Source organism: Rissa tridactyla, chromosome 5, assembly GCF_028500815.1.
Source record: "Rissa tridactyla isolate bRisTri1 chromosome 5, bRisTri1.patW.cur.20221130, whole genome shotgun sequence".
Lineage (NCBI taxonomy): Eukaryota > Metazoa > Chordata > Aves > Charadriiformes > Laridae > Rissa > Rissa tridactyla.
In genome coordinates this window covers 6686300-6713435 of record NC_071470.1, presented here as the reverse complement: position 1 = coordinate 6713435, position 27136 = coordinate 6686300, and the positions used below count along the sequence as shown (strand labels likewise).

The 27136-nt window shown below is 41.8% G+C and overlaps 1 protein-coding gene across 7 annotated transcripts in view; it reads right to left on the bottom strand.

Moving 5' to 3' along the window:
- FAM149A (family with sequence similarity 149 member A) overlaps nt 1-27109 on the bottom strand; it is a 304183-nt gene extending 277074 nt beyond the window's left edge. For 4 of the 7 annotated variants that reach the window (XR_008466602.1, XR_008466603.1, XM_054202944.1 and 1 more), the window contains exons 1-6: nt 11351-11457; nt 7784-7894; nt 7040-7205; nt 5007-5149; nt 2038-2163; nt 1703-1879 (exon numbers count right to left, since the gene is read on the bottom strand). Coding sequence is in view for 5 of the 7 variants with exons in the window: in XM_054202944.1 (XP_054058919.1) it covers nt 1703-1879; nt 2038-2163; nt 5007-5149; nt 7040-7205; nt 7784-7894; nt 11351-11418 (791 nt within the window). In the remaining 2 variants the exon portion in view is untranslated. Of the gene's footprint in view, nt 1-1702; nt 1880-2037; nt 2164-5006; nt 5150-7039; nt 7206-7783; nt 7895-11350; nt 11458-26991 lie in introns of those variants that run through there. The other 3 variants (XM_054202947.1, XM_054202948.1, XM_054202949.1) reach the window with 2 other exon arrangements.
- Nucleotides 27110-27136: the final 27 nt, after the last annotated feature.

The following is a 27136-nucleotide window of genomic DNA, read 5'->3' as shown; positions in this document are numbered from 1 at the left end:
TACATATAATGATTTCTTTTGCTTGCAGGTGAAAAATTAAAAAATCCAGTCAGGGTGTTACAACAGGAAGATCTTCAGCTCTAGAAGGAGCAGCTTTATACGTGGCACTTAGTCATTTGAGACTAAATCCTATGCTTTCACCATAACACAAGGAAACCAAACCATTGAATGATTCTATGAACTACTGCCTGTTGCATTTGGCAGGAGGACTATCACATAAAACACTTCTTTTTATCACATCCTGTGTACCTGCACAGACCTGCAACTCTCCGCCCCAAGACAAGCAATTTGAAAGGATTTCTGCAGCCTGACAAGAGTAGCAGAGCCCATAGCCTTACGCTCGCCTCCTCCCTTTCCACTACAGTGTGGACAGTTACATTTTTTATTTCTTTATTTTTTCACCTCCCTCCCTACGTAGGGAAGCACAGTGTAGCAACATTTCCTAACTTGGTCTTCAAATACACCTCTCAGGAAGAAAGGCTTAAACTTTTTTTTTTCTTTTTTTTTTTTTTTTTTTTTTGTGCTGAGGGTGGTGAGACACTGGCCCAGGTTGCCCAAAGAGGTGGTAGATGCCCCATCCCTGGAAGCATTCCAGGTCAGGCCGGACGGGGCTTTGAGCATCTAGCATCTAGTTGAAGATGTCCTTGCTCATGGCAGGTGGGTTGGGCTTTAAAGGTCCCTTCCAACCCAAACTACTCTATTTCTTTTTTTAATGCCATCAAAGGAAATGCAATTTTATTTTTTTTTTGAGATTACAAGTATGATCCCAAATTCATACTGGTTTCTACTATCTCCCTTTCTCTTCTCAGTCACTTCTTCACTTCTTGCTCAAACTGGACTGCAAACTTCTTAACTATAACTGAGACTTGGCTGAATGGTCCAACTCACAAAATGACCACACTGTTTTCTTCTTAGGTTTTGTAACACCTGATGTTTTAGTTATGGAGAACAAGATATTTCAGAATTGTAGGAAACAACATATCAAGGAGACACAAAGAAAAGAAACACACCTTCTGTCAAGTCTCTCTTCCCAAATTAAGTTTGCCTACTCAGCAAAACGAAGAGAGAAGAATCTTAAAAGGATTCTTAAACCCAAACCACTTCCAAAAAGACAGCCACCCAAGCCTTCATGGTCTTTCACCCACCCAGTAGCCTAGCTGCTGGAACGTTCAACTGGGCCATGGAAAACCTAGGGTGCACTCTCAAGAAGACAGCTGCATGACTCCTGTCACTCACAAGAGTGCTCCAAATGCAGGTTGTACCTGCACCTCTCCTCACAAAGCTGTTACAGAAGGAAAGAATTTCAGGTTTATTAGGGCAGACAATGAGAGCATGAACAGCGTAATGACCCTCAACAACCTGGTGGTCAAGGCACTCACTTGGGGAGAAGGGATTCCTTCATTCTGCTCCCCGCCTCAAAATTAAATGTTCATTTTATCGAATCTCCATGCACAAAACACCTCAAAGCAACTAGTGGTCAAGACACATTCCTCTGACATGGGAGCTGTGAGTTTTGAACCCCTAGAAAGACAACATACCTAATCTTCCACATGCCCAGTGAGTGCTCTGACCACTGCGCTACCAAACACAGGGACAGAAGGAATTGCATTTTACAGAAAAGAAACAAAATGTATGAACCCTCACTGGGTTCACTGATACTTTTTCATTTTATCCTTCAAAAATACACATATCTGTTATTTACAGTTCCTTGTTGTCAAAGGCAAGATATTCTTCTATTTTTCCATCCACATCATAGATTTCTTCTTCCAGGAATGAATACAGGGATGAGCCAGGGGCAGAAATCCTAGTGGAACTTGGATCTAGTGATTTATGTATTGGAGATGCTGTTGGGATCAGTTTAGAGCCTGAAATGCAGAGCCTGAAAAAATATCAGTAAGATGAGAATTAAATATTCAAAGAAAGAAGAAAATGCATATTTACTTACATTGAAATGTTTCAGTAATACAAAAGTAATATTTGCACATATTTCTGAAGAGGGAAGACCAAAAAGAAAACTTAAAAAAAAAAATAACATACTCTTTTATATTACTAGTACGTTCACAGAGGCCAGGTAAACACTTAGTATCCACACAAGCGTCACTTCTGCTCTGAAAATGCTGAAAGCCTTCATCCTTCGGCAATAGGAGCTGCTTTCCCAGGACCCTGAATAAAAAGGAGAGAGCGAGCGGTATCTTAGATGGAAATCCACTCCATATGCAAATATCAAGAATACGAATACTTACAAACAGTAGGCAATGCGAAACCACACCTTACCTTTGCTTTGAAAAAACAATTTATGGAGGGGCCGGGGCCTTGTATAATACATTAACTTTGCCTAGCATTTAAGTCATTAAAATTAAGCTGATATACTGAAGATGAGATTCTAGCTTACAATTTTTAAGAGCAAACGGTCAAACTTGTTAGATTGTTCTAAAAGCAGATTAAGTAAACACACTTCCTTTCTTATCAAAACTCCATAAGAAATGTTTAAAAATGGATGCAGAAGACAAATCGCATCTGCTATGACTTCACTTATCCAATTCCAGGAACCATCAATGTGAGCAGAAATCCTAATCCAAAATGTTTGTGTGGATAGTTAAGGGTTGAATTAATGTTCAGAAAATGCACAAACTCCAACATGTGTAATGCACAGGGGCAGAGCAACTCTATTGAAATGTGCACCAAAACATCACCCTACACAATAATTTCTGAACATAGTACAGGTCAATAACAATCACTGCTTACTGAACTGTTTTTTCCACTAGAATTCACAAGGGATCTCGAAAGAATTTGCCAGTCGCACCTGTAGCAGAAGCAGAAACATTTAGATTCACCTGAACACATTTTCTGCAGAGAACCTTTTCCAGAACAGCACTTTATGTCACATGAAGGTCTAAGCAATAGCCTTTTTTACTTTTTATTTTGCCAGCCAAAACCACAAAGCTTTCTTTCTAAAATAGATCTTATCTTTCTCTTATGAATGACAGTTCTCAAGTATATTTATTCCCACATGCTGAGCCAAGAATTCATAGAAGCATAGAATGTGTTGGGTTGGAAGGGACCTCTAGAGGCCATCTAGTCCAACCCCCTGCAGTCAGCAGGGACATCTGCAACTAGATCAGGTTGCTCAGAACCTCATCCAGCCTGGCCTTGAATGTCTCCAGGGATGGGGCCTCCACCACCTCTCTGGGCAACCTGTGCCAGTGTCTCACCATTCTCAGTGTAAAGAACTTCTTCCTAATGTCTGATCTAAACCTGCCCTGCTCTAGTTTAAACCATTGCCCCTCGTCCTATCGCTGCCTGCCCTTGCAAACAGCCCCTCCCCAGATTTCCTGTAGCCCCTTCAGGTAATGGAAGGGTCTCTAAGGTCTCCCCGGAGCCTTCTCTTCTCCAGGCTGAACAACCCCAACCCTCTCAGGCTGTCCTCACAGCAGAGGGGCTCCAGCCCTCGGATCATCTTCATGGCCTCCTCTGGACCCGTTCCAACAGGTCCAAGTCCTTTCTTGTGCTGAGGACTCCAGAGCTGGACGCAGTGGGGGGTCTCACAAGAGCAGCGTAGAGAGGGAGAATCACCTCTCTGGATCTGCTGGCCACGATTCTTTTGATGCAACATTTTGATATCAACATAGCTGTTTTACCAATTAAAAAAAAGGACAGCCAGGAAGCTCTCTGAAGCACAACTCTCAGAAATAAATCTGGCATCCCTGAAGCAATTCTTTTGAGTAACAAGTCAATGCAAACTGAGTTTTAAGGTTTAAGCTTAATAATGGAAATAACTTTTTTCTTTTTAAACCACAGGATGTACCACATCCTTTAGTACCAAATGACACAGAGCTCCCAGATTTCTTCAGTTCGCTTTCAACCTCTTGGATTTGGTTGGTATTGCAAGCATTGGATTTGAATCAAAACATCCTATGTACAGGTAACCACTTACTTAAAAAAAAACTCCACCTAGTGAAAATACTCTAAAAATATAGTGAAATGACTTAAGTTTTGAATGACTTACACAGCACAAAAACCTGCCTCCGTTTTATGCATGTTATATTAATTTTTACAGTATGTATAAAAGGCAAAGCATGGCTTAATGCCAGTGCAAATTGACTCAGATTTATTTAATAATTCTCTCTCATTCCTGACAAAGTGCGAAAAGCTTTGGTCATTGATTTTAGTTTATATTTACTAGTAACAAGCCTCTGCAAATTATCCAAAAGCACTGAAAGCATACCGCAGTTATTGCCTTTTTAATTCTTTTTAACAGTGTTAAACTATTGAGTAGAAGACAGACACAAGCAGGTCTATGTTTAGAATAGCTTAGAGTCACCACATCTCATTAAGAATGACACACCACCATTTATGAAGGCATTTACACAGCACGACCCAATGTGACACCGACTTCTGTCCCCGGTGTTATAAGAAGCAGTCATCAGGCTGCCTAGACATTTTGCACATCTATGCAAAACAATTCTCATTAACCACGTCTGCATCCTCATATCTGTTCAACTCGTTATTGCCGGGTTAATATCACACATTGTTTTACATTGATGTACACAGCCTAGGAAGAAATTATGGCTGCGCAGTATATGTGAAGCACACGGTCGCCTTCATTTTTCATTTCTTTTTAGAAAAATCAGTAACAGAATTAACACTGAATTTCTTGCAATTTCACAGTATCTCTTCACTTACAGTAAAAACAAATATTTCCTTACAGGATATGTTCTTTATTTAGGAAAAGTCATTATGAAAATGGTGCACTATTATTTTCTCATTACATCCTGCTAAAATATCTTCATCTGCAGTCATTGTATTAAGGAAAATAAAGAGCATTAGCTGCCAGTTCACCATGAGCCAGACTTCCTGCACAACTATGGCAAAGCTCAGTCCCAGAGATCCAGAATTGAACGCAAAAGTGTTACTGGTGGCATACATCAAGAGCAATTAATACAAGGGTACCCCAAAAATTCAAATTAAAAACGGTTAAAACTAGTACCTCGAAGAAATTTCCTTACCTTAGATGAGGAAATTGTTCAACCCAGTCCGCACATTCTGCCTGCAGGCTCTGCGTTTGGGAGGTCACTTTTCCTTCAAACAGCATTTCATCAATCTCCCAAAATAACTGATGCACTCTCTGCGTGTTGGCTTTATCAAATTCCTACATGTTATAAAATTAATGGTTGTTAGCAAGTATGCACATATATTTATATTAAAAACCCCACAATATTTAAAGAACAGGACAACTTGGACCGATTGGGCTGAGCATCTCAGAATGGGTCCTCAGACTACCTACTTGGGACACACAATTTATATACCATAGTGCAAAAAAAACCCCACATAGCTGGCCTGAGCAAGGTGATTTAACAAAAAAGAACTAAAAGTCTATATTTCTATGAAGTTAATGGATAACAGACAGCTGCCTAGGATTAGCTGCCAGAAAACACCAGTTATAAGGTGTCTGGGGTCTCGGCCCGCTCCCTGCTCCAACATGGAGTGAAGAATGCACACACAGCACCAAAGCTCCCTGCTTTTTTCAGCAGCGCTTTTCCTTTCTGAGTAAAACAGCTAAGAGGGTACAGAGGGGACGCCTTCCTTCCGTATGACATAGTCTGATGGTTAAGAAACCACCAGGATTAAGGAAACCACCAGTGGGTTAGGAAACCACTGAGAGTGGTAAGCCCCTGGCCCAGGTTGCCCAGAGAAGCTGTGGCCGCCCCATCCCTGGAGGGGTTCAAGGCCAGGCTGGACGGGGCTTGGAGCAACCTGGGCTGGTGGGAGGTGTCCCTGCCCAGGGCAGGGGGGTTGGAACTGGATGATCTTTATGGTCCCTTCCAACCCAAACCATTCTACGATTCTATGAAACAGCCCTCAGCGTGAGAAATGGCTTTCCACACCACTGAAGCTACAACTCAGTGCATTCAGAAAGGGGTGAGTGCAGGGGTATATGAAAGCATCAAAGAAGAGCTTGACTTTATCCAGTGACATGGACACACGCACTTGGCTGAGGGTTCCTCATTAAGCTCATGATGGTATTTGGCCACTTATACTAGACACATTGATACAGTGAAAAAAGTGGTAATACTCAGGGCCAAAATTCTGTCTGACCTCCAGCTGAGTGCCCCAAACACTGCAGGCTACAGAGGGGATTAGCCCCAAAAGGAATTGGAAAGTAACTCTCACCCTCGTTATAATGATACGATCCAGGGTCAAACTTTCTCCTGGAAGGCTGCAAGTGACAAATGGGGTCAGTATCTTAGAGGTTAGGACATTGTGCAAAAGATATGGCAGAAAAGATATGGCTTCTCAGGCTGCCCAGAGAAGCTGTGGCTGCCCCATCCCTGGAGGGGTTCAAGGCCAGGCTGGACGGGGCTTGGAGCAACCTGGGCTGGTGGGAGGTGTCCCTGCCCAGGGCAGGGGGGTGGAACTAGGCGATCTTTAAGGTCCCTTCCAACTCTAATTCTGTGATTCTATGAACTACCACTACGAGCTGCGGATGGCTTTTTAAAATGAAAGTGGCAGTGACAGCAATGCTTTTGGATTTATTCAGCACTGCCAGCCTGCACCAGGTATGCCTCAGAGGTCAGCCTCCCTAATGGGCTTAACCTCCCTCTGCATCACCTACGAAAGAGAACTGAACTTTGGCAAGAGCTAAATGTTTACTCAGGCTGGGACATTTATACGCATACTCATTCAAGAATGTACTTTATGACCCAAAACATTGAAAATAGTTCAGTGTAGACATTGCCTGCATTATGCAGTATTTAAAAACACGTATTTTATCACCCTCTTGGACTCAGAAACCTAAGCCTACCTCCTTTGGTAAAACAGGTTTGTTTTCCCCAGATTTAATCTTTTCAGATTTTTTTTTCCATTTGTCTTTGTTACACATCAGCTGCACTGGCATCAACTTGCAAACAAAGCTATTTTTTAAATATTCAATTCATGCACTTAATCACTAGGCTATTACGGACGAAAGTGGTTAACTTCTACAGGAGAAGTTCTGCATGTCCATTTTCTGTAAAAATTAAATCTTTTCTACAATATTTACATAAAGTGTACTGCAAAGGCTTCTGTGACGTACATCATCCCTCCAGGAGTAAACAGAACTTCTTTCAGTAGACAAACCAGTAGTATAGCTGTTTATTCCAGTCCAAGAATTATTCGACTCTGTGGGTGTTGTGCGACCACTAGATGAAAGTGATGACAGGGCTTCACTGTGAAAAGACGACAAATTGAAATGAAGAACACAGTGGTTTTCTGTAGAAACTTTTTAAAAATAATGCAACTGATCATATAAACGGACAGTGACACATATTCCTGCCAGATGCTTTAAAAGTATGCAAACTCAACACAAACCAGGAGTAAAGCTGAAACTTCAACAATGATTTAGACCAATTTATATCCTGCGTTATGTGTAATCTGCACATTTCTATACATAGAGAGGAATTACTCAGCTGGCAGAAGCAGAAAACACAGCAATGTACTCTAATCAACAAATACACAGTAGTAGTAAGTAAATTACAGAACGCAAAGATAACAGACATATTTTCTTAGTCCTGTAATGACAAATCAAGCTGACATACACAGAGGCCTGAGCACAGCCATCCCAGCTGACTACAGTGCTCATTTGTCTGCAAATTCAAATAATTTCTAAAGTTAAATTCCATACTTAATAGTTGTCATCCATGAGAATGACTAGAAGCATGTATAGTGAAAACGAATACCAATCTTGAAACAACTATTTAAGCCAAGAGTCTGTTAATAAACTACTATTTCAGCAGTGAATGCGTACCAAGTGTAATTGTCAATGGCTTCCTGCACATTTCTCTCAAAAACTGCTGGAAGAGACTCTCCACTTTTTCCAGAAAGACACTGATTTTTGGAACCTCTGGACAGTCCTTTCCTATAAACAAAAAAAAAACAAACAAAAAAAAAAGAAAGATGACAGCAACTCTGTTGAATTTTTCAATACTATCCATCAACACAAACACTTGCATGAAACAAAGCCTGTTTGAAAATAGTTTTATTTACTTCATTTACACGAATATTTTTCAGAAAAATGTACATTTAATTTAAGACTTATTTTACTTCACAAGCATTCCCCTGCAAATTTGCACCTTAAAATTTGCATGAAGCGCACACAAACGCAGCAGCACCTCACTACTGCAGGAACCGAACAAAGGCACAAGCCAGTAATTGTCTGTACAGTAGTTATTTAACTACGTGTTTCTGTTCAATCATTAACCGAGAGCCCATTTTCTCAGATGTCTCTCTGCACAAAAATAAGTTACAGATATGGTGCTAAGCAAACAGTGATCTTACTAAAACCATGAACTCTCAATTTGGCTGGTTTAAGTGAACTGAGACATTAGTGCACCAGGAAACATGGGCACGTCCTCAACACATTTACAGGCCAGAAAGCATCAGTTCCTCCAGTACCGAAGACTCCTTAACACTGTCTTAAAACCCAAGCCACAAACTTTCTAACCTCATGCCTTGCCAGCATAAAAAATGCTAGAACAAAATCCTTTTTGATTCTCCAAACACCTGAACACATGTCCAAACTTTAAAACCATCTCTTAGAAACCCCACCAATGAATAGCAAGATCCAGTAAGGCACAGGAACGCCTCCACTTTTATTACTAGTCTTAAAAGAATACCTTTTAATGGTGGAATACACTTTATTTTTAAATGGAAACTGCTTATAATCATACATTTCCATAATCCCACTAAATTCTGTTATTAATATGTTAAACCCACGTCTTCAGAACACATACAGATGTGTCAAAATGTTCCTCAGAAACACTTAGAGCAACAGATTACTTCATCTGTGGAAGTTAGGATTTTCATCCCATAAAATCCTCAGGTCGTTAACCGTGAATAGCAACACGATTGTATCAAAGTACATTTGTGAATGAGTAACTGTAAGGAAACAGCTGACAGTTTAAGAGTTTCCTTAGCCAAGACTTCTTTAGCCAAGAACTGTAGAGCAATCCTAACTGTTACAGGGCCAATCTACCTTTTTCCTATCCTTTCTGGTATGTCTTACCTTTACACAGATTACAAAGATACATATGGCAGAAATCTAACTCCCCACATCACACATGCTAGTCCTATGTATGCCTTGGCTACAAAGCCACCAAAAACCTACCCCAAGTTTAAATTTCTCATCAGGGAAGATCTTGAATGGCAAATTATTGGAGGCTGGTACAAGAGCAGTGAAAGCATCTCTGTGTACTCGCTCTAATCCTCTTCCCTCTTCCCAGCTTCTGCTTTTGGCTACTGTCAGAGCCAAGAGGCCCTATCAAACGCGGAACAGCCCAGACCCGTGAAAACCTCATTTTGTCATAACATGAAGATCTGTCTCCCAGGCAATAATGGTGAGCTCACAGCGCATCTTCTACATGGAAAGCTGGTTCCCCCTGTTCACATTCTGCCATTTCATTTGCCGTGTTATTGCCCAGGCAGTCTTACAAGGTCTTTCTCGACTTTTTTCATAGATGACCCCTTGTCCTTAGTATTTTTCCACAGCTTAATATCACCAACAACATATCTCACTTCACTGCACACCCCTTTACCTGGTCAACTAGCTTGAACTGCCCAGTACAGATCCCTATGAAACACCACTGGAGGAGGAAACCATTCATTTCTACGTTCTGTTTCCTATTGCAGTGATTTCCTTCAGCAAGAACCCTTTTCTTTTGTATTCCAGCAGCTTCATTTACTTGACAGACTTTTGGCAGCCCAAGCTGACTACACTGATTGGACGCCCTGTATCTATAAGGCTTTTTGACTTCTCAAAACCTCCAGGGAAGTGGTGGATTCCCCAACATTGGACACTTAAGATTCAGCTGGACGGGGTGCTGGGCCATCTTGTCTGGACCATGCTTTTGCCAAGAAAGGTTGGACTAGATGATCCTTGAGGTCCCTTCCCACCTGGTATTCTATGATTTTATGAAAATTTCACAGACTTTTATCTGCAGAAAAAAAGCATATGGCATACTTAATGGCATAATACATGGTGTGAGATGTAGCAGAAAAAGTGTTTTTGCCACATCATTTCACTGCATGCAGTGGTACTCCTCCTGACTCCTTGGACCACATGCCATTAGAAGATATGCCAGGAAACGATTACAATAAAATCATAGAATAGCTTGGGCTGAGAGGCACCTTTAAAGACCATCTAGCCCAACCCCGCCTGCAATGAGCAGGGACATCTTCAACTAGATCAGGCTGCTCAGAGCCCTGTCCAGGGAGGTTTGCAGGGTTGGGGCATCTACCACCTCTCTGGGCAACCTGAGCCAGGGTTTCACCACCCTCACAGTAAAGAATTTCTTCCTTATAGGTGGTCTAAATCTTCCCCCTTTTAGTTTAAAGACATTACCCCTTGTCCTGTCGCAACAGGCCCTGCTAAAAAGTTTGTCCCCATCTTTCCTGTAGCCCCCTTTAGGTACTGGAAGGCTGCTATAAGGTCTCCCCAGAGCCTTCTTTTCCCCAGGCAGAACACCCCCAACTCTCTCAGCCTGTCCTCATAGCAGAGGGGCTCCAGCCCTCACAGCATCTTTGTGGCCCTCCTCTCGACCTGCTCCAACAGCTCCATGTCCTTCTTATGCTGAGGGTTCCAGAGCTGGACACAGTACTCCAGGTGGGGTCTCGCCAGAGCGGAGCAGAGGGGCAGAATCCCCCCCTCGCCCTGCTGCCCACACTGCTGGGGATGCAGCCCAGGCTGCGGGGGGTCTCTGGGCTGTGAGTGCACATTGCCGTCTCACGTCCCGCTTTTCACCCCCCAGCACCCTCAAGTCCTTCTCGGCAGGGCTGCTCTCCATCCCTCCATCCCCAGCCTGAGCTGATACCGGGGGGTGTCCCGACCCAGGGGCAGGACCCCGCACTTGGCCTTGTTGAGCCTCACGAGGTTCCCATGGTCCCACTTCTCCAGCCTGCCCAGGTCCCTCTGGATGGCATCCCGTCCCTCGGGCCTGTCAACTGCAACGCTCAGCTTGGTGTCATCCACAAACTTGCTGAGGGTGCACTCCATCCCACCGTCCATGTCATTGATGAAGATTAAAATCAACCGAAAGGAAAAACCCCTCCCAGCACATCCACAGCACACTTGCCCAGCGCTGGCAAGCAAACACCCGGGACTGCAGCAGCCAGCTCCCGCCCGCTCCCCAGCCCCAACCCAAGTCTCCGCAATCGCAAGCATTAAATGATGACGGTACGAAATAACAACGCTGTCCCACACCCGCCGGTGCGCCACCCTCCCCGGGAGGGTTACCAAGCCGGCCCCGGCCACCTCCCTGCTGCAGCTTCCCCCTCCTCAAGCAGGCAAGAAGGGGGCCGCAGCCCCCCCGCCACTCACCCCACGACGAGGAGCCCCGCGGCGCTGCCGCCGCCGCCCGTCGGGCCGGCACCCCGCGCCCTGCGCATGGGGGGGACCCCGCGCCGCCCCCGCCACCGCCCCCGGCCGCCGCGGGGCGGCGAGGAGGAGGAGGAGGAGGAGGAGCAGCAGCAGGAGGAGGAGGAAGAGGCCGGCGGTGCCCGCCCCGCAGCGCCCGGTGGGTCTGCCGCAGATCCCCCCGCATCCCGGGGAGGCAAGTGCTGGTCGTCCCCCCCCCTCCCAGGGCACCCTCAGGTGCGGGAGGGGTGCACATGTCCCCCACCTCTAAAAACGCAGCCAAAAAAGGCTCATTTAGGGTCTTTCTGCCCAGAAGGGTTCTCCCTCACCTGTATAGGTGATAAAAAAGTTACACGGTGCTGGACAACTGGATAAAGAATTATCCTTGTTAATTAATCGAGTTCCCTTCCAAATTATCCCTGCGCAAATCATCAATCTCCCAGAGCACGGGTGACAAGGCACAGTATAAACTGTCAGCTGCAGATTTACAACTACACCGTTCATCTCTAGCCCTGGTATATAAATCCTGGTGCCTGCGTGCTTTCCTAAAGGCCCCTCTCAGAGGAAGTACATTCACTCATAAGCAAGAAGAAAATAAGTATTCTTACTGGGAAAGAAGAAAGGCAACATTAAAAAGGCTGAAAATTAAGACTGAAAAATTAGGGTGTATGAAACCTCTTATTACAGGAAAACAAACAGCAGCATTCATATGATATTTAAAGTTTCATAACCAAACAAAATACTACACACTAAGAATGGTGAATGGAAAATGACGATGTATTTTTCCCCTGGTATTTAAAGATTTCTCACTAAACAGCTTTAAAAATAGTTCCATGTTCTTCTGATCCAGTAAAACATTACAAAAGAATTGGCTTTTACATGTGCTGTAACAGCTCTCCTTGTCCTTAGCCATCATTCTTCTATAAGGGTAGGTTTGTCTGAAACCTCAAACACACACAAAATAAAGCATAGTTCTTTGTCTAGCTACACACGTATCCAACAAGCAGCTGAAGATCTAGAATAGCAAGCTATGTCCAGGTTAAGAAAATGCAATTTTAACTCTAAATCGCTGTACATATATGTGTTTGTGGAATGCAACTTTGACAAATAGAACACTGTAAATCTCTGAGAACTACAACTGCCCTTCCAAGAATATTTAGAACATGAAGCAAATTATTTCTCTGAAGCCTTTCTATACCTTATATCAAACTACGTCTCCGGAAACCCTCTTTTGAGCTAAGGGAACTGAATCCAGGCTGTAAAGGGATTTTGCTACCATCTAGTTTTAGGTTACTTCTGCCCGAAAGACCTACCCACACACGTACAAAAATAGTCTTTAAGATGACTATTTATTTTTTTTTCTATTTTCTAATCTGCTAGAAAAGACTGGAAGGGAGGCAACACACTGGGCCAAGACCACGCATCTCTACATCAAGTCCACACATCAGCAGAGATTTATACCATCAGCCCAGGGACGATGCCTATTCGCAAACTTCTCTTGTTCACATATGCAAGCAGAGGATGGCAAGAAAAATGCGGATACAAAGTTCTCAAGCACTTATTTTTAAATGCTTGTGTCGAGGGTAACAATTATGGAGGTTAGATAACTAATTATCCTACAAAATCACAACCAAGAGGAAGACTGACATCCACAGTAATTGTCTGTGCCTCAGCTGATTGCTGTGGTCACCCGAGTTTCATCCCCCTTTAAACATGTCTTACAACTTACACTTCAAAACATTAAAAAAAATGCATTTCCACAGTGGCAGAACTGCAGTTTTGCATTACCTCCAGAAGCGCAAAGCGTTGAAGGCAGCTCTTTCTGTTACTTCAGCTTAACAAAAGGTATGAGAAGAGGAATGTTAGCACACACGTGGCGGTGGGATAGCCTTTTCTAGCTGAGAAAGTGAAAAGAACATCATCCACAGCACAGACAATTGAAAGCAAAAAGAAGAAACCCTATGATCTTTCCCTAAATCCCCCAAACTTGTGTGACAGCCATTTCCAATAGCAGTTTATTAATAAATAGACACATAACAATGAAACGTGTTTAAACTGGTTCTACTGTGTGTAATTTGTTTCCTTTAAAAACAACATTCCCAGCCGAGAGCCATTGCACAAAAATAATCCTACATCGGCTGAATTAACCTCAGCCAAGCTGTTGGGCATGCTGTTTAATTCCCACTGCTCTTAAGTCACTACATTTCCTTACAGGAGAGGAAATAATAGTCTCAAAACAAAATTGTGTCAAAACAAAGGAAAATGTAAGGCTGCTCTTGAGTTTGGATGACATGAAAAAAGCATCTTGACTGAAATAGAGCAAAATAAGAAGACAAACCAGGGAGAAGGCCTGAGCAAACGAAGCAGCGCGTGTCTTCAGTTGAATTTTAAGATATTTGTTTATTGTAAAGGGGCACGGGGGGAGTAGAGACTCATGGGCAGTAAAACAGCTTAAATTAGGTCCATCTAACTTTTATATATTCATTACAAGAAACATTTGATTTTTTCCCCCTCTTTCCCGAAGCAACGCACAAAATTTGTCCAGTTGCTTAGATCAAAAAGGGGTAACTACAATAGGGCAGCTAAGCACAGAAGTTTCACAGTTGCATTTAAAGGTCAAACTGTGCTACAGAATTGTTTATACCATCAACCTCAGAATGCTGTACAGAGGTAAGAGAGCCCTTTGGTCTACATTAAGAAGAAAAGAAGAAGGGGGCATCAGATAAAAGGAAAAGTAGACTAAACAAGAAGAAAAAGTAAGCCCATATGGACAAAAAGCTTAAATAAATAAAAAAAAAAATTAGAGCTTCAGGTTTCCTTTCCCATTACAAGTCAGAAAAAATGTGTTACATCACACATGAAGGGCTTGATACGAAGGCATAACAGATATTTAAAAGAGGAGTTCCAGGATACGAGACGATAAAAGCAAGAGAAATTATGAATATGGAAGGAAAAATGTTTTAAGATTATTTGGAAAAAAAAGAAAAAAAGGAAGATGAGGGTATGAAGAGACCTAACATGAGATGCACAAGCCCTTACAAGCCCTTACCTTGCATGGGGTTTTAACGACAAAGAGCTGGAAGGTGGTACATGAGGTCAGAGTTTTGAAGGGGGATAGGATGTACAATATCGTCGGTAGCAGATTATTTTCCCAGGGAATTTGAAATGTAATTAGAGAGGATGAAAATCAGAAATGCTCGATAGAAAGGTGTCCTCCAAAGTCAGGAAGAAAAGTTGAAATGGAAATAAACAACAGGCTTGGAAAGCCCTCATTTTTCCTCTCCAGAAGCCCTGCAGTGTGGCATCCTTCAAGTGGTGTGTGCACATAAATCGGGCCATCATCTATAGCTTCTCCAGCAATATCCACTCTCATGGGTTAACAGATGTTAAGAAAGTATATCCCTGTCCAGTCCTTTCACATCCCTTTAGGACTTCTTGTCCACCATTTCTTGTCCACCACCTTGAAAACGTTTCTGAACCTGCTGGTACTGTTTGCCTCTACAACATCTCGCGAATTCCAGAAGCTAGTGCCCATTCTGTAAAAACAAACAAACAAAACCCAACCAAACAAACAAACAAAAACATCCCACCAAACAAACTGCCCCCCCTAAAAAAAAGTGTATTTTTCCCCTAAATTGTTTTGACTAATCTACTAGTTTTCCATGCCTGGCTTCTGATTCTAATATTGCACGAGCACCGGGTTCTCATCCTGATTGCCCATCACACTAAATCCACACTTCTGTGAGCGTCATGTCTGTAGCAATGAGAAAACCTCATTGGGCAATTTGAGAGCTTCCTCCTCTCAAAACTAGCAAGTTTGACTTCATAATCTCTCTTCTGAGGGCAGGTAGTTATTCCCCCCCAACACATCCCAGCTGCCTTTTTTTGAGATGTGAAACCAGAACTGCAGGCAGCACGCAAGATGTGGTACGCTGTGCTGAAACAGGGCTTTCCGCTCTGGGCCTGGTGGGGAACAAGATTTTCTTGCTTTTTCTGGATACCAGCGTCCACAGAGGCAATCGTCCACAGAACTGAAAGACACTGCCAAGATCTCAGTCTCGAGTCATAAAGGCCAGTTTTGAGGTCAGCATTATGTAAGGTGTGTTTTGATTATTATTCCCATAAATACATTATTTTCATTTATCCATGCTTAAGCTCCTCTCCCAGCGTTTCCCACATTCGCTCAGTGTAAAGACTGAGACCAAGAGTTAGATTTTGTGTAACCTTTTTGCGTTTGGAAGGCTTGTTTGTCATTGCAATTGCAAGAAACAAATCACAAAACCAACCGCATTACACTAACCCAAGCCCTTTCTTCCTCCCTTCCCACCCAGGCAATGCTAATTTTATGGATAATTAATTGAGAAGGAGTATATTACTATTATTACTACTACTTTTACTTCCAGCACCCTAATTTGGAACTGGAGAGTGTTATAGAAGGAGATGCCTAAAGGCATTCAACCAGGTGAGTTTAGAAAAGTCAATAAACAGAGAAAAATACTAATGTTACTATCTATTATACATGCACGTGAGATCTCTCTAACAGATGAGTAAAAGTCCAGCCTGCTTAAATATTCCTTGGTAAAGTCTTACAGTCAACACAGTGCCCACCTTTTAGGAGTAGTTCCATGACACTGAACAGACCGCTCCTGGTCACTATCTTGTTTGCAGAGCAGAACACAGGAAATTCATTACAAAGGACATTGAGTTATTGTCACTACACAAAAGGGCCCTTCCACGCGTCCCCCAGCTGCTTTCTGCAGCAATGATGAACAAAATTCCAGGCAGGCAATGCAGCATCGGAGCTGGATATTTATACCACAGAAAGTACAAAGGCCATAGGAAACACACACACTGTCTTCCCTCTACACTTCATTCTTAATGTCTTCATCAATGACAGACAGTGAGATGAGCAATACTGGCCAGGTTGCCCAGAGAGGTGGTAGATGCCCCATCCCTGGAAACGTTCAAGGTCAGGTTGGACGGGGCTCTGAGCAACCTGGTCTAGTTGAAGATGTCCCTGCTCATGGCAGCGTGGTTGGACTAGATGGTTTTTAAAGGTCCTTTCCAAACCAAACCATTCAGTGATTCTAGGTAAGGTAGCCATCTGTCCAACTTGGATGTAGTCAACCACGGTACATTCTCCCTGTACTGCTTGATAAGATAAGTTTATTTACTCATATTTTTCAAACAGACTCAGAGGACCTTTAAGAAGACAAGAGCACTTTCACTGTTTCATAACAACTTCAGTGACCACAAACTGCCAAGCATGACAGTCAGTACTGAACACCATTGGCAGTGTTCATTGACATACCCTATACCTATAGGTATGTACCCTATATATACCTATACCCTTGACGTACCCTAGAGTCAGTGTATGTCAAGTGTATGTCAAGACTCTGCTGTAGCAACAGTGCTCAGGGCTCAGCATACTTACCTGTGGTTAATACAACAGCACCCAGCAGTCTGGACCTTTTAGATCCAGTGACTTTTACAACTGTTAAAAACACTCCGTTCGGCTCAGCCTTTTATTACTTACTGCGACAATACGGAGGAAATCAAAGTAGATGACAACAATGCCTGTTCCTGCCTATAATCCCTATTCTTCAGCTTTCTCAAAGTTAAGACAATTGTGGCATATCTTGAAAAGTCATCTCTGGAATAGTTTAGCTGAGGTAACCCCAGTAGGTGCACAGTAAATGAAGAAGAAACACAAGAAATTTAATATATCTTTCATCTAGCCTTCTGCAGAAAATTATTTTAAGATAGCTATCATATCCGCTTGGCCTGTTTGCTTAGAAATGACAAGGCTCAATGAGGGGGGAAAAAATCTGCTTTGGAAAGTGGTATAGCAAACATTTACCTTCTAAGCTTCCATCAATACAACATCTTTATTATTATTATTACTGAACAGCTTGACAGCTAGCAAAGATACACCCCAAAAAATTACAGCACGTCTTTGTTGCTGAGTGTTACTCCAGACCCACAGATGATTTTAATTTTGTTCTCTTATCTATTAATGAGCATTGTCAACAGCATTTCAGTGCTTTCAGTCATCTTGCTCATTATTCAATGAAGTCTTGACTGCATCTGAAGCTTGAAAATACAAATCTTTATCAGAATTTTTCTACTGTTTGCATTTAATTATACCACCTGATTGGGCCCTTCCTTTTTCAGAAACGGCATTTACTGTCTTTGAATCTTCATATGTGTTACTGATGCTTTGATGATTAGGCTACCCTGGTAGCATTCATACAGTTGAACTGCTGATGAGCTTTCAGGTGACAATCTTTTTGATCTGACCAAATTAACATCATTTTCCACAATGTAAGTTTTCTTTATATGTAGCTAAAAACCTTTTCCTACATAATCATAAAAGCCACACTTGGTTCTAAAAGAAGATAACTTTGGAGTACGCTGCCTTCATCTCCAGAGAGGAGGTAATCTTGAAAGACTTTGCCAAAGGACTATCATCACTCCTCAGTGCAACGCAGCTGATCAATATACATCCTCATTATCTCATGGTAACACTGCAACGACTATGGTCTAGGTAGGCAAATGGCCTCCAAGATGGCTATGATTTGATCTTATATCTCAGTTTGGGGAACAACTGCATAATGTCTAGTCAAAAATACAACAAAAATATCTTGGCCAGCAGTATGTTGAGAGAAGGACCCACTGGAGCTCAGAACCACCACTCCTCTCTGCTTCCAGGTAGCAGCAGGTTCCCTCAGAACCTGAATCCCAGAGCACAGAGGTTCCTCAGTGCCTCCTCCCATCTCCATCCGCACCTTGTTAGTCCCCTCTGGCAGCCTTCTGCACACAGCGTTCGCTAGCTGCACTTAAAATCACCTCTTCTATCCAAGACCGGCTTCTCCTCAGGGTTAAGGTGAGGAGCAAAGAAAAAAAAAAAAAAAAGAAATAAGTGAACATAATTCTTTTTTAAACTACTGATATCACAGAGCAGCACACATATAGTATCCTCCTACATCTTCAGGGCCAGTCCTAAAGAGCTGGAGTGAGGGAAAAACAGGCCATAATTTTTAATATAATAAGTGTACATACGGCATCTAAGGTGGATATTTGTAATACATACACTTAAGCGGAACGCCTACTATTGCGCATTTTCATATTGAATTGTGAAATAGATTTAAGGCTTTTGCAACCATGATCTGTGTTGAGTTCTGCTCCTATCTTTACACAACAGAGTGACAATAAACTGTTCCAATTTTAAAAATAGGCTTATTTGCATATAGTCATTTTATTCTTCTGGAATTTTGAATCCATTTCAAAATTATAAAGCCTTTAAGATTGCGTGAGCTTGCTGAGTAATATATATATATTTAAATCTATTTGTAATAATGGTTCACTGTAAAAAATGTAAACACAAGTATAATACTTGGTTCTAGGAAACAAACAATTTCTGAGAGCAAGATATGCATGTTAAGTACCTCTTCTATTTATAGAAGTAAATCTGACTTTTTCATATAAATTATGAATTAACATTAAGAAAAATACTCTCATCTTAATTAACTGCAATAATAAAGAATGCTAATTAGTGTCTTAGAGGAGGTGTTTTATTTCTTTGGATCTGATAGGAGGCATTTACTGCTGCAGGATCAAGTGTCTGTGAACACACAGGGAGGGAGCAGCACCCTGACAAAACACTTGGAAATGGTCCCCAAGGCTTTTCCTTTATATTGTTGTTCCGGATGTACATTTGGAAATTCAGTTAATGTCTTTTTGTAACAGACCTCTTTCATCAGCATAACGCCAAGGAGATCAGAACATTTTTTTCCACTCTGTTCAATAATCTCTGAAAAAAATCGGACATATAATAAATCATTCAGAACAGGTGCAGAACTTCTTCCTCTCTGAACACTGAATTTTTTTTTTTTTTTTTTTTTTTTTTTTTTTTTTAAGTTCTTTGAAATGTTGTACGGCCACAGCTCTACAGTACAGACTGAAGCAATGCAAGTGTGGGGAGGCCTTAAGACCTTAGTCTGTATCTGCTCCGGGTATACTAAGGTATACAGGTATTCTCCATCCTCTGGGACCACAGACACCCCTGGCTTGAGATGCCACGATGTCACATAATGTCTCTAAAAGCTTCTGTAGCCCAACAGACTTGAGGACCTGAAACTTCTCCTCTAACCTTGCTATAGTGTGGCTTGCATGGCGTTGGTTTGGAAGAAAGTCATGACTGAAAAACAAAGAAACAACCCTTCATCTATCCCACAACTTCAACCCCTTTCCTCCAAAAAAACCCAAGATTATAATGTATTTAAGGCTTGCTTTGCCTTTCATAGAAAAACAGCCTTTACGTTGAACTTTGCAGATTTCATGAAGTTTAACGATCACTTTACCCACCACATAAAGTAACACGATCAGTCTGTTTATAATATAAACAACTTCTATTTCGTGCAATGAAGTTGTTTAATAGTCTCTGTTTAAAATACCTTACAGAATTTTGCTGTGAGATCAAGACACTGCATTATAACAGTAAGAAAGTTAATCACCACATCTAGTCTGCTCTTCACACGATGAAAACTGTACTTTGACTTTGGTTCACTTACACTACCTGGCAATGCTCAATACTCAATTTCATCTGCTAGATTGCCACTGACATCCAGTATCAAACATCAGCAAGTGCTCTAATACTCCAGTAAAAGATTACACGGCAGAAGCCTCTCCCTCCGATCCTGTAGCCATAAACAACAAAAATAAGGATACAACTGAAATGCTGCCAGTACCGTGAACACATCTCTTCCAGTGCTTATCTCAAGTACTAATCAATCTTGCAATACGTTGCCAAAGCAGCATGTAAATATGTTAAAACAGAGGTATATCAGTCCAAACAGAGGAATTACACGCTACTGATGGACAGTGTTCAGTTAGGTCATCTCCTGCTGCATCCCTCATGCCCACTGCTGCTTTCCGATTATGAAGAAGAGCCATCCAGTCACTGTGTTAATCCTCTATCCCTCGCTGGCTGCAGCCAAGGGGCCACCACATCACCCAGTGGGGAACCAGCTTTCATGTCCCATTAGCTCCTATGAACCAAACAAACGTGCACAGCAGCGTTCCAGATGGGTGTCCACGTCCAGGCATTTCTTTTTAACACAGGAAGAAAAAAAAATAAATAACGTACACTATGACGTACACTTTAATTTCAGGTTATAGAAAGATAATAAAGAAACCAAAATTAAATGGCATTGGAACAGGCTGCCCAGGGAAGTGGTGGAGTCACCATCCCTGGAGGTATTTAAAACACATATAGATGTGGCGCTGAGGGACGTGGTTTAGTGAGGGCAGTGCTAGGTTAACGGTTGGACTTGATGATCTTAAAGGTCTCTTCCAACCAAAATGATTCTATAAATTCAAGGGTTGAACAACGCATTAAACCGTCTAGTAACTGCGGAGATAAGAGGATTTTTTTTTTTTAGACAGTGGAGAGAAAGACAGTAAACAATCTACATGGAATCTACATGGCCAAGAGAAGATGTATTTTGAAGACTATTAGGAGTTCAGCACACCTAATCAGGAGTGGGAAGACTCAGGATATAAAAAAAAATAAATCACTCATTCAAAAAGTGTTGTGAAAGACAACGAGCAGGAGGAAGAGCAGGAATAACATGAAAAGAAGAGAAAAACAATGGAGAGAACACGAAAGCCACTAGAAATAGGTTGTAAAACAGAAAGCAAGACAGAAGGTTTGGGTTCCTTGTGTCATGTTTTAGTTCTTCTATATTAAGTCACATATCCTTATAACCCACAATAAACAATGCATAGGGATGTGCATTTTGATGTAGAAAAGTTCCCAATATGCTCTTTGTAAAGAGCTGGAACACAGTCATGTGATGTTTTTTGTCAGAGCTAGGTTGGTGGTTGGACTAGATGATCTGAAAGGTCCCTTCCAATCTAGGCAAATCTATGATTAAAAATATTAAAATAGGGAAGCAGTATGACTTCGGGCGATCAGTGACATTAAGTATTTTATTGGAACATGTCTTTCTTGGTTACAAACCAGACATACTTTGTAAATATATGTTGAACTCCGAACATGCATTCTCTAAAACCACACACATGGCTTGCTTGTTCCCCGTCTCAGCAGCTTTGCGTTATCTCATGTTTTACCTCTGCACTGCCTTGCTAGTTGGGACACATTTTGGTGGGTAACAAATACAGGTTATTGTAGCCATGCTGATGATTTAAGACAGAACTTGTTGAACCTTGACATATGTAACTCCGTATTTTTAACTGAGTAAAATCGTGAAACACTTTTGTATGTCCTTCTGTTTTATTTACCAACAAACAGTTATTTGCCAGCCGTTCATCTGAATGCTGTGTGTGGTTTGGCCTCACCTGAAGATTTCTCTCTGGGTGAAAATGCTGTAAGAATATTCTCGGGGACTGCTAAATTGTCTCATTGCAACATCACTCATGCCAGTGTTCAGAATATACTATTTCGGATTTATTCCTTACAGTTTATAGAATAAAAGAATTTACCAAAAAATTACAAACTCTCTGAATGGAGTATAAAGTATGCATATCTATATATATATACACACATAAATACACACATATATATACACTTTTTTTTCTCAAAAATGCTAAAAAACTTTACACTTAGTTCCAGAGCTTTTTAAGAACTATTTGGATTGTGCTTTTGTAAAAAATACAGGAGTAAGAGGGGAAAAAAAAAAAAAAAGAGGTTTTTAGCAATTTCTTCCTGTGTTGGTTACTTAAGACTTCCCCTTCAGAGGAAATTAGCTGGTAAAATAATCTTGTGCCTGCTTCTATACACTACACAGATGTTTTTTCAGGTGAAGGAGTCAAAAAGAGCACAGAACTTCTGTCAACAGTTAGAAAAGTCTGACTCATTCAATCCCAAATTCAGTATTTTTTCAAGACAAGAAATCTCCAATTCCTTTAGAACTTCACCAAGCTGACAGGAGTGATTTCACCACTGAAAAGACCATAAACCTCCAACGAACTACTGCAGGACCCAAGACTCTTCTATCTTATCAGAAATATTGGGAAAAAAAATAGTAATATTAATCTGGTGCCACTACGGGCCAAAGCTAAACTAAGTATAACCCCAAAAACAATTGCACAACAAACTCTACACTGACGAGCAATAAAAAAGCATTATAGGCATTACAAAGTAGAACGCATTTCTAGCTCCCCAATTCACAAGATTTTAGAAGAATTCACAACCACAGTTCCTCTCCTCCCTTCCACGGCTAACGCTGGTGATCCCTCTGCTCACCAAGCGCTGGATCAGAAATTAAATGCCTGGTTGTAAACATACCACCTTGGTTTCTATGACCAACAGACTAATATTAAAGGTACACAAGAATAAATTCTTAGCATCTGAAAACACTTTGAGGAAAATTGGTATTCTTTGGTTTTAGGGGGGTTTTTGACATTTATTCTCTGGATTATTAGCTACTTGATGGAAACTCCCTAAGACTTTATCAAAAACCTAATGTTACATATAATATTATAAAATGTTAGGAATAAATTTTTAGTTCCATCCACGTAGAGGAATATTGACTTCCGTAGTACTATGTAAACTTAAAATTTACCTCTAAGCTCTTTTACACTTATTTGCAACGACAAAAAAAAAAAATAGACCATGGCAAACCACCCCATTACTACGTTTACTCTTTTAGATCAGAACAACAATGGAAACGAGCAGCTAAGTAACACTGCAGTGCTCTATCCAGGTTAGTATGCATTACAGCGTGAAAGAGATCTATTGCTTTTAGTGGTTAAAACAGGAGGCAAGGAATCTGATTTTCCACCCTCTTCTGCAGCTCATCAAGTTACTTACATCCACATTTTCAAAGTTAACCATTTTGACGGCCAAAGCTTGAGCTACTGAGAAATAAAAAGACGACAGTGACATTTTTACATCACAGATAAAGCCCTCCTTCTCTTCCCAAGTTCACAAACACGTTTTCTGTGCGTTAGAGCTATCCTGAAAATGGGGAGCAGCGCAATTAATTTTGACAAAAATAACTTAAGCCTTGCCCAACTTACCTTTAGATCAGCTAAGGGCTGTTACCTCCTCTAGTTATTGCAACATGTTAGGACAGCAATAATAAAGTTTCCTAAAAAAAGGAATCCATGTATCTTAGTGTCACTGGCGTATTGTGGTAAGTGTAGCATAAGGCACCTTCAATTTGATCAGAAGGACATGAAATCACTACGAAAAAAACCAGTAAATGTAAAATCTTACAAAGTACTACTATAGTTTAGCCCTACATAGTATTAAGACCAGTTGTTGGTAGTTGCAGAGCTCAGCAAATTCAGAGTACATGGGAAAGACAGGAAGAAATCAGTGCCAAATTTTCACTGTTTTGTGCTCTTGGTGTATATTGATTGCTATCGACTTGTCAGCACCAAAGAAAAAGAATAGTAAGACATAAAATGGATCCTTTAATTTGTTAATCAATTACTCCTTGTTAAATTGCTATTAATGAAAGTACCCTGGCCACTGACAATGTCTTCCAAAACATTTCAAACAGCAATAAAACTTAGGCCAGAGGAACTTAATTTGGATAAGCAAAAGCTTCCTATGTGTAACTGTCAACAATATAATATCATATTCTGTAATTCACAAATTCAAATCTGAACTCTAGGCAAGGAATACTAAAGTTTTCAATATTTAATTGAGATGCTTCTTCTAAAAGCTTAAGTGAAAACCATCTAATTAAAAAATGCTAATGTGGAGGTATAGACTTTCCTGGTCAAAGTGATGTATCTTATTCCTCCTTCTACATCTTTCTGGTTTGGTTTTGGTTTTTTTGAAGACAGACAATACCGTATCAGACTAAGCTTGGCCGCTATGAATAAAATATTTGAAATGACTCCATGCATACAAAAGTATAACAGTTAGGGGATAATTAGGGGATATCAGAAGTGTTTCAATAGCAAGCTGAAACAAGCATTTTGCTGTACCCAACCAGTTTTAATGTAATAGGGTTTATTCTTCATCCCAATATAACCAATTAGTTTGTCTTAAGCGTGAATTTCATCCTGTAATTTTTTTTTTAACAATAAAAGTCACCGGTCCTTCAACAAGAATACCAGCTCATACAGCATTATACTCGGCTTTGTTTTTAATAGTAAAAAAAAGAAACAACTCGTGGGAAATGATAGGCAAGTAACACTGATTTGGTTCTGGTATTGTTTATATAAAGCATCAAATACCTTCTAAATAGGACTCTGACAATACACTTCAAACCAGATTAACCTTCCTAATCCAGAAAGGCTAATATTTTACACAGATGCAGAAAAAGTTCAAGCCTGAAAGAGCTTACAGTTTATTCTGAAACAAAACCAAATGCATTAGATGGGAATAGGGGGAAATAAAAGAAGCACAACAGGGACGGTTTGCGTTCCTAGTTGTATTATTGTCACAGTGTTACATAGCTTAGTGATCTGGCAATTGTAATATTTCAATTCATTTACTATTTGCTAAAATAAATTTATAGATATCTAGATAAAAGTATGTATTTACAAATATGTACTGTCAACACTTATCCAGGAAAAAAAAAAAAAACAACCTAAAGCACCTTTACATGTTGTGACATTGTGACTGGCAGTTACGGTTCAGAAAGCAATCCTGGAGTCATCATGGACTCAACATATAGTGACAACCAAAGCCACCAACAGAACACTGGCCCACATCAGGAACAATCCCCAGACAGAAATGAAAAACATCATCCAGCCGCTGTGGCAAACCTTACTGTGTCCGCAAACAGAATACTGTGCGCAGGTCTTGTCCCTGCATCTCAAGAAAGACATACTGGAATAAAAGCTGGGCTACAAACATACTTAAGGGAATAGAGCCACCTTCAGAAAGAAGGCTAAAAAGGCTAGGACCCTTGGACAAGGCTAAGGGATGATGTGCTCAAGGTTTACAAAAACATAGAAGAGGTAGATGAATTAGAAAACGAATGAATGATTACTATACCTTGCAACACAAGAACTAAAAACACTCCTTGAAATCAGCAGATCAGTTTAAACAGGCATAAAAGAAAAACTTTGTTTTTTTTCCCCAAAACGGAGCAGGCAGTGACTTTCAAGACATTGCTGCTACTAAAGCTTACAGAAGCAAACTCTTCTAGCACATTCAAAAACAGATCGGCCACATTCACAGACATCAGGCTGATAAACAGATTCCAAAATAGGGGCCTACCTTCTAATATAAGGACTCTAATGACTGTGGACCCTGGCAAATAAGCACAATTTCTCTGCCAGGGAAGAGCTAGAGACTGATTCAGAAAGCCAGAGGACTATCATTTAAATATTATGCTACATGGAAGCCAAACTAAAAGTATAGGTTCTGAAATCCATCTGAAAGTTTAACAGAGTACTAAAGGGATTTCCGTCCTGAAGAGTTAAAAACCTAACTTTCCAAAATATGTTCATTTCTACTAACACCTGAGAAAATATTAATGTTTTTTCTGATTATTAGTAATATCAAAGATTACCATGATTTAGTACTATAGAGGCAGCAATTATAGATGCTCATATAATAGATACAGTAGCCTTTTTTTTTGTAAGAGTAAAAAATACCAATAGAGTAATACAACTATTACTGACTTTAGGAAGGTATTCTGCTTTAAACATGGTAAGAAACCACTTTCTGCTTTACTACACCTTTACTTTAGCAAAATACCACCAACTGAACCCCACAGCACACACACTTCACAGCTCCCTTTTCTCTTCAACAAAACCTCAACATTTTCAAGGTGTCGCTTGAAAATTAAACACGGAAGCACCCAAATGACATTTCATACCCATTATCAATGCTTTAGAAAAGGCGGGGGGGACCCCACAGGAGAAGGGGGGAACCCCAAAGGGGAGGGAGGGGACCTGGACCTCAAAGGGGACAGGGGAAGACCCCAGAGAAGGGGTGGGAACTCCACAGGATGGGGGGGGGAGACTCCTGAAGGAGAAGGGGGGACCCCAAAGGGGAGGGGAACTCCACAGGATGGAGGGAGAGACCGCTCCGCAGGATGGGGAGGGACCCCCAAAGGAGAAGAAGGGGACCCCAAAGGCGAGGGGGTAAGACCCCAAAGGAGGGGGGGAACTCCACAGGATGGGGGGGACCCCCACAGGAGAAGGGGGAAACCCCACAAAGCTGGGGGAGGCCTCAAAGGAGGGGGGTAACTTCACAGGATGGGGGGGACCCCCAAAAGAGAAGGGGAGAAACCGCAGAGAAGACAGGGGGAACCCCACAGGAGACGAGGGGGGGAGACCACTCCACAGGATGGGGAGGGAGGGGACCCCAAAGGGGAGGGGGGATCTCCACAGGATGGGGGGGACCCTCAAAGGAGAGGGGGGAAACCCCACAAGGGTGGGGGAGACCTCACAGGAGGGCGGGACCCCATAGCACGGGGGTGGAGGGAGGACCTCAATGGAGCAGGGGGGAACTCCACAAGATGGGGGTGACTCCCAAAAGGAGAGGGGGGGACCCCACAAGAGGGGGTGAAAACCCCGAAGAGGAGAAGGGAGAAACCCACAGGAGAAGGAGGGGACCCCCCCAGGAGAGGGGAACAGCCCCCCCAGCTCTGGGGCCGCGCACTCACGCCGGACACTGCGGGCTGCCGGCCGCCTCCTCGCCGCCCCTCGCCGCCGCCGCCTCCTCGCCGATGCCGGGCAGGGCGAGCAGCCGGGCCTTAGCCCCCGCCCGCCCCCCGGGCTCTCTGCCCGCCGCCGCCGGGCGCGGGGGCC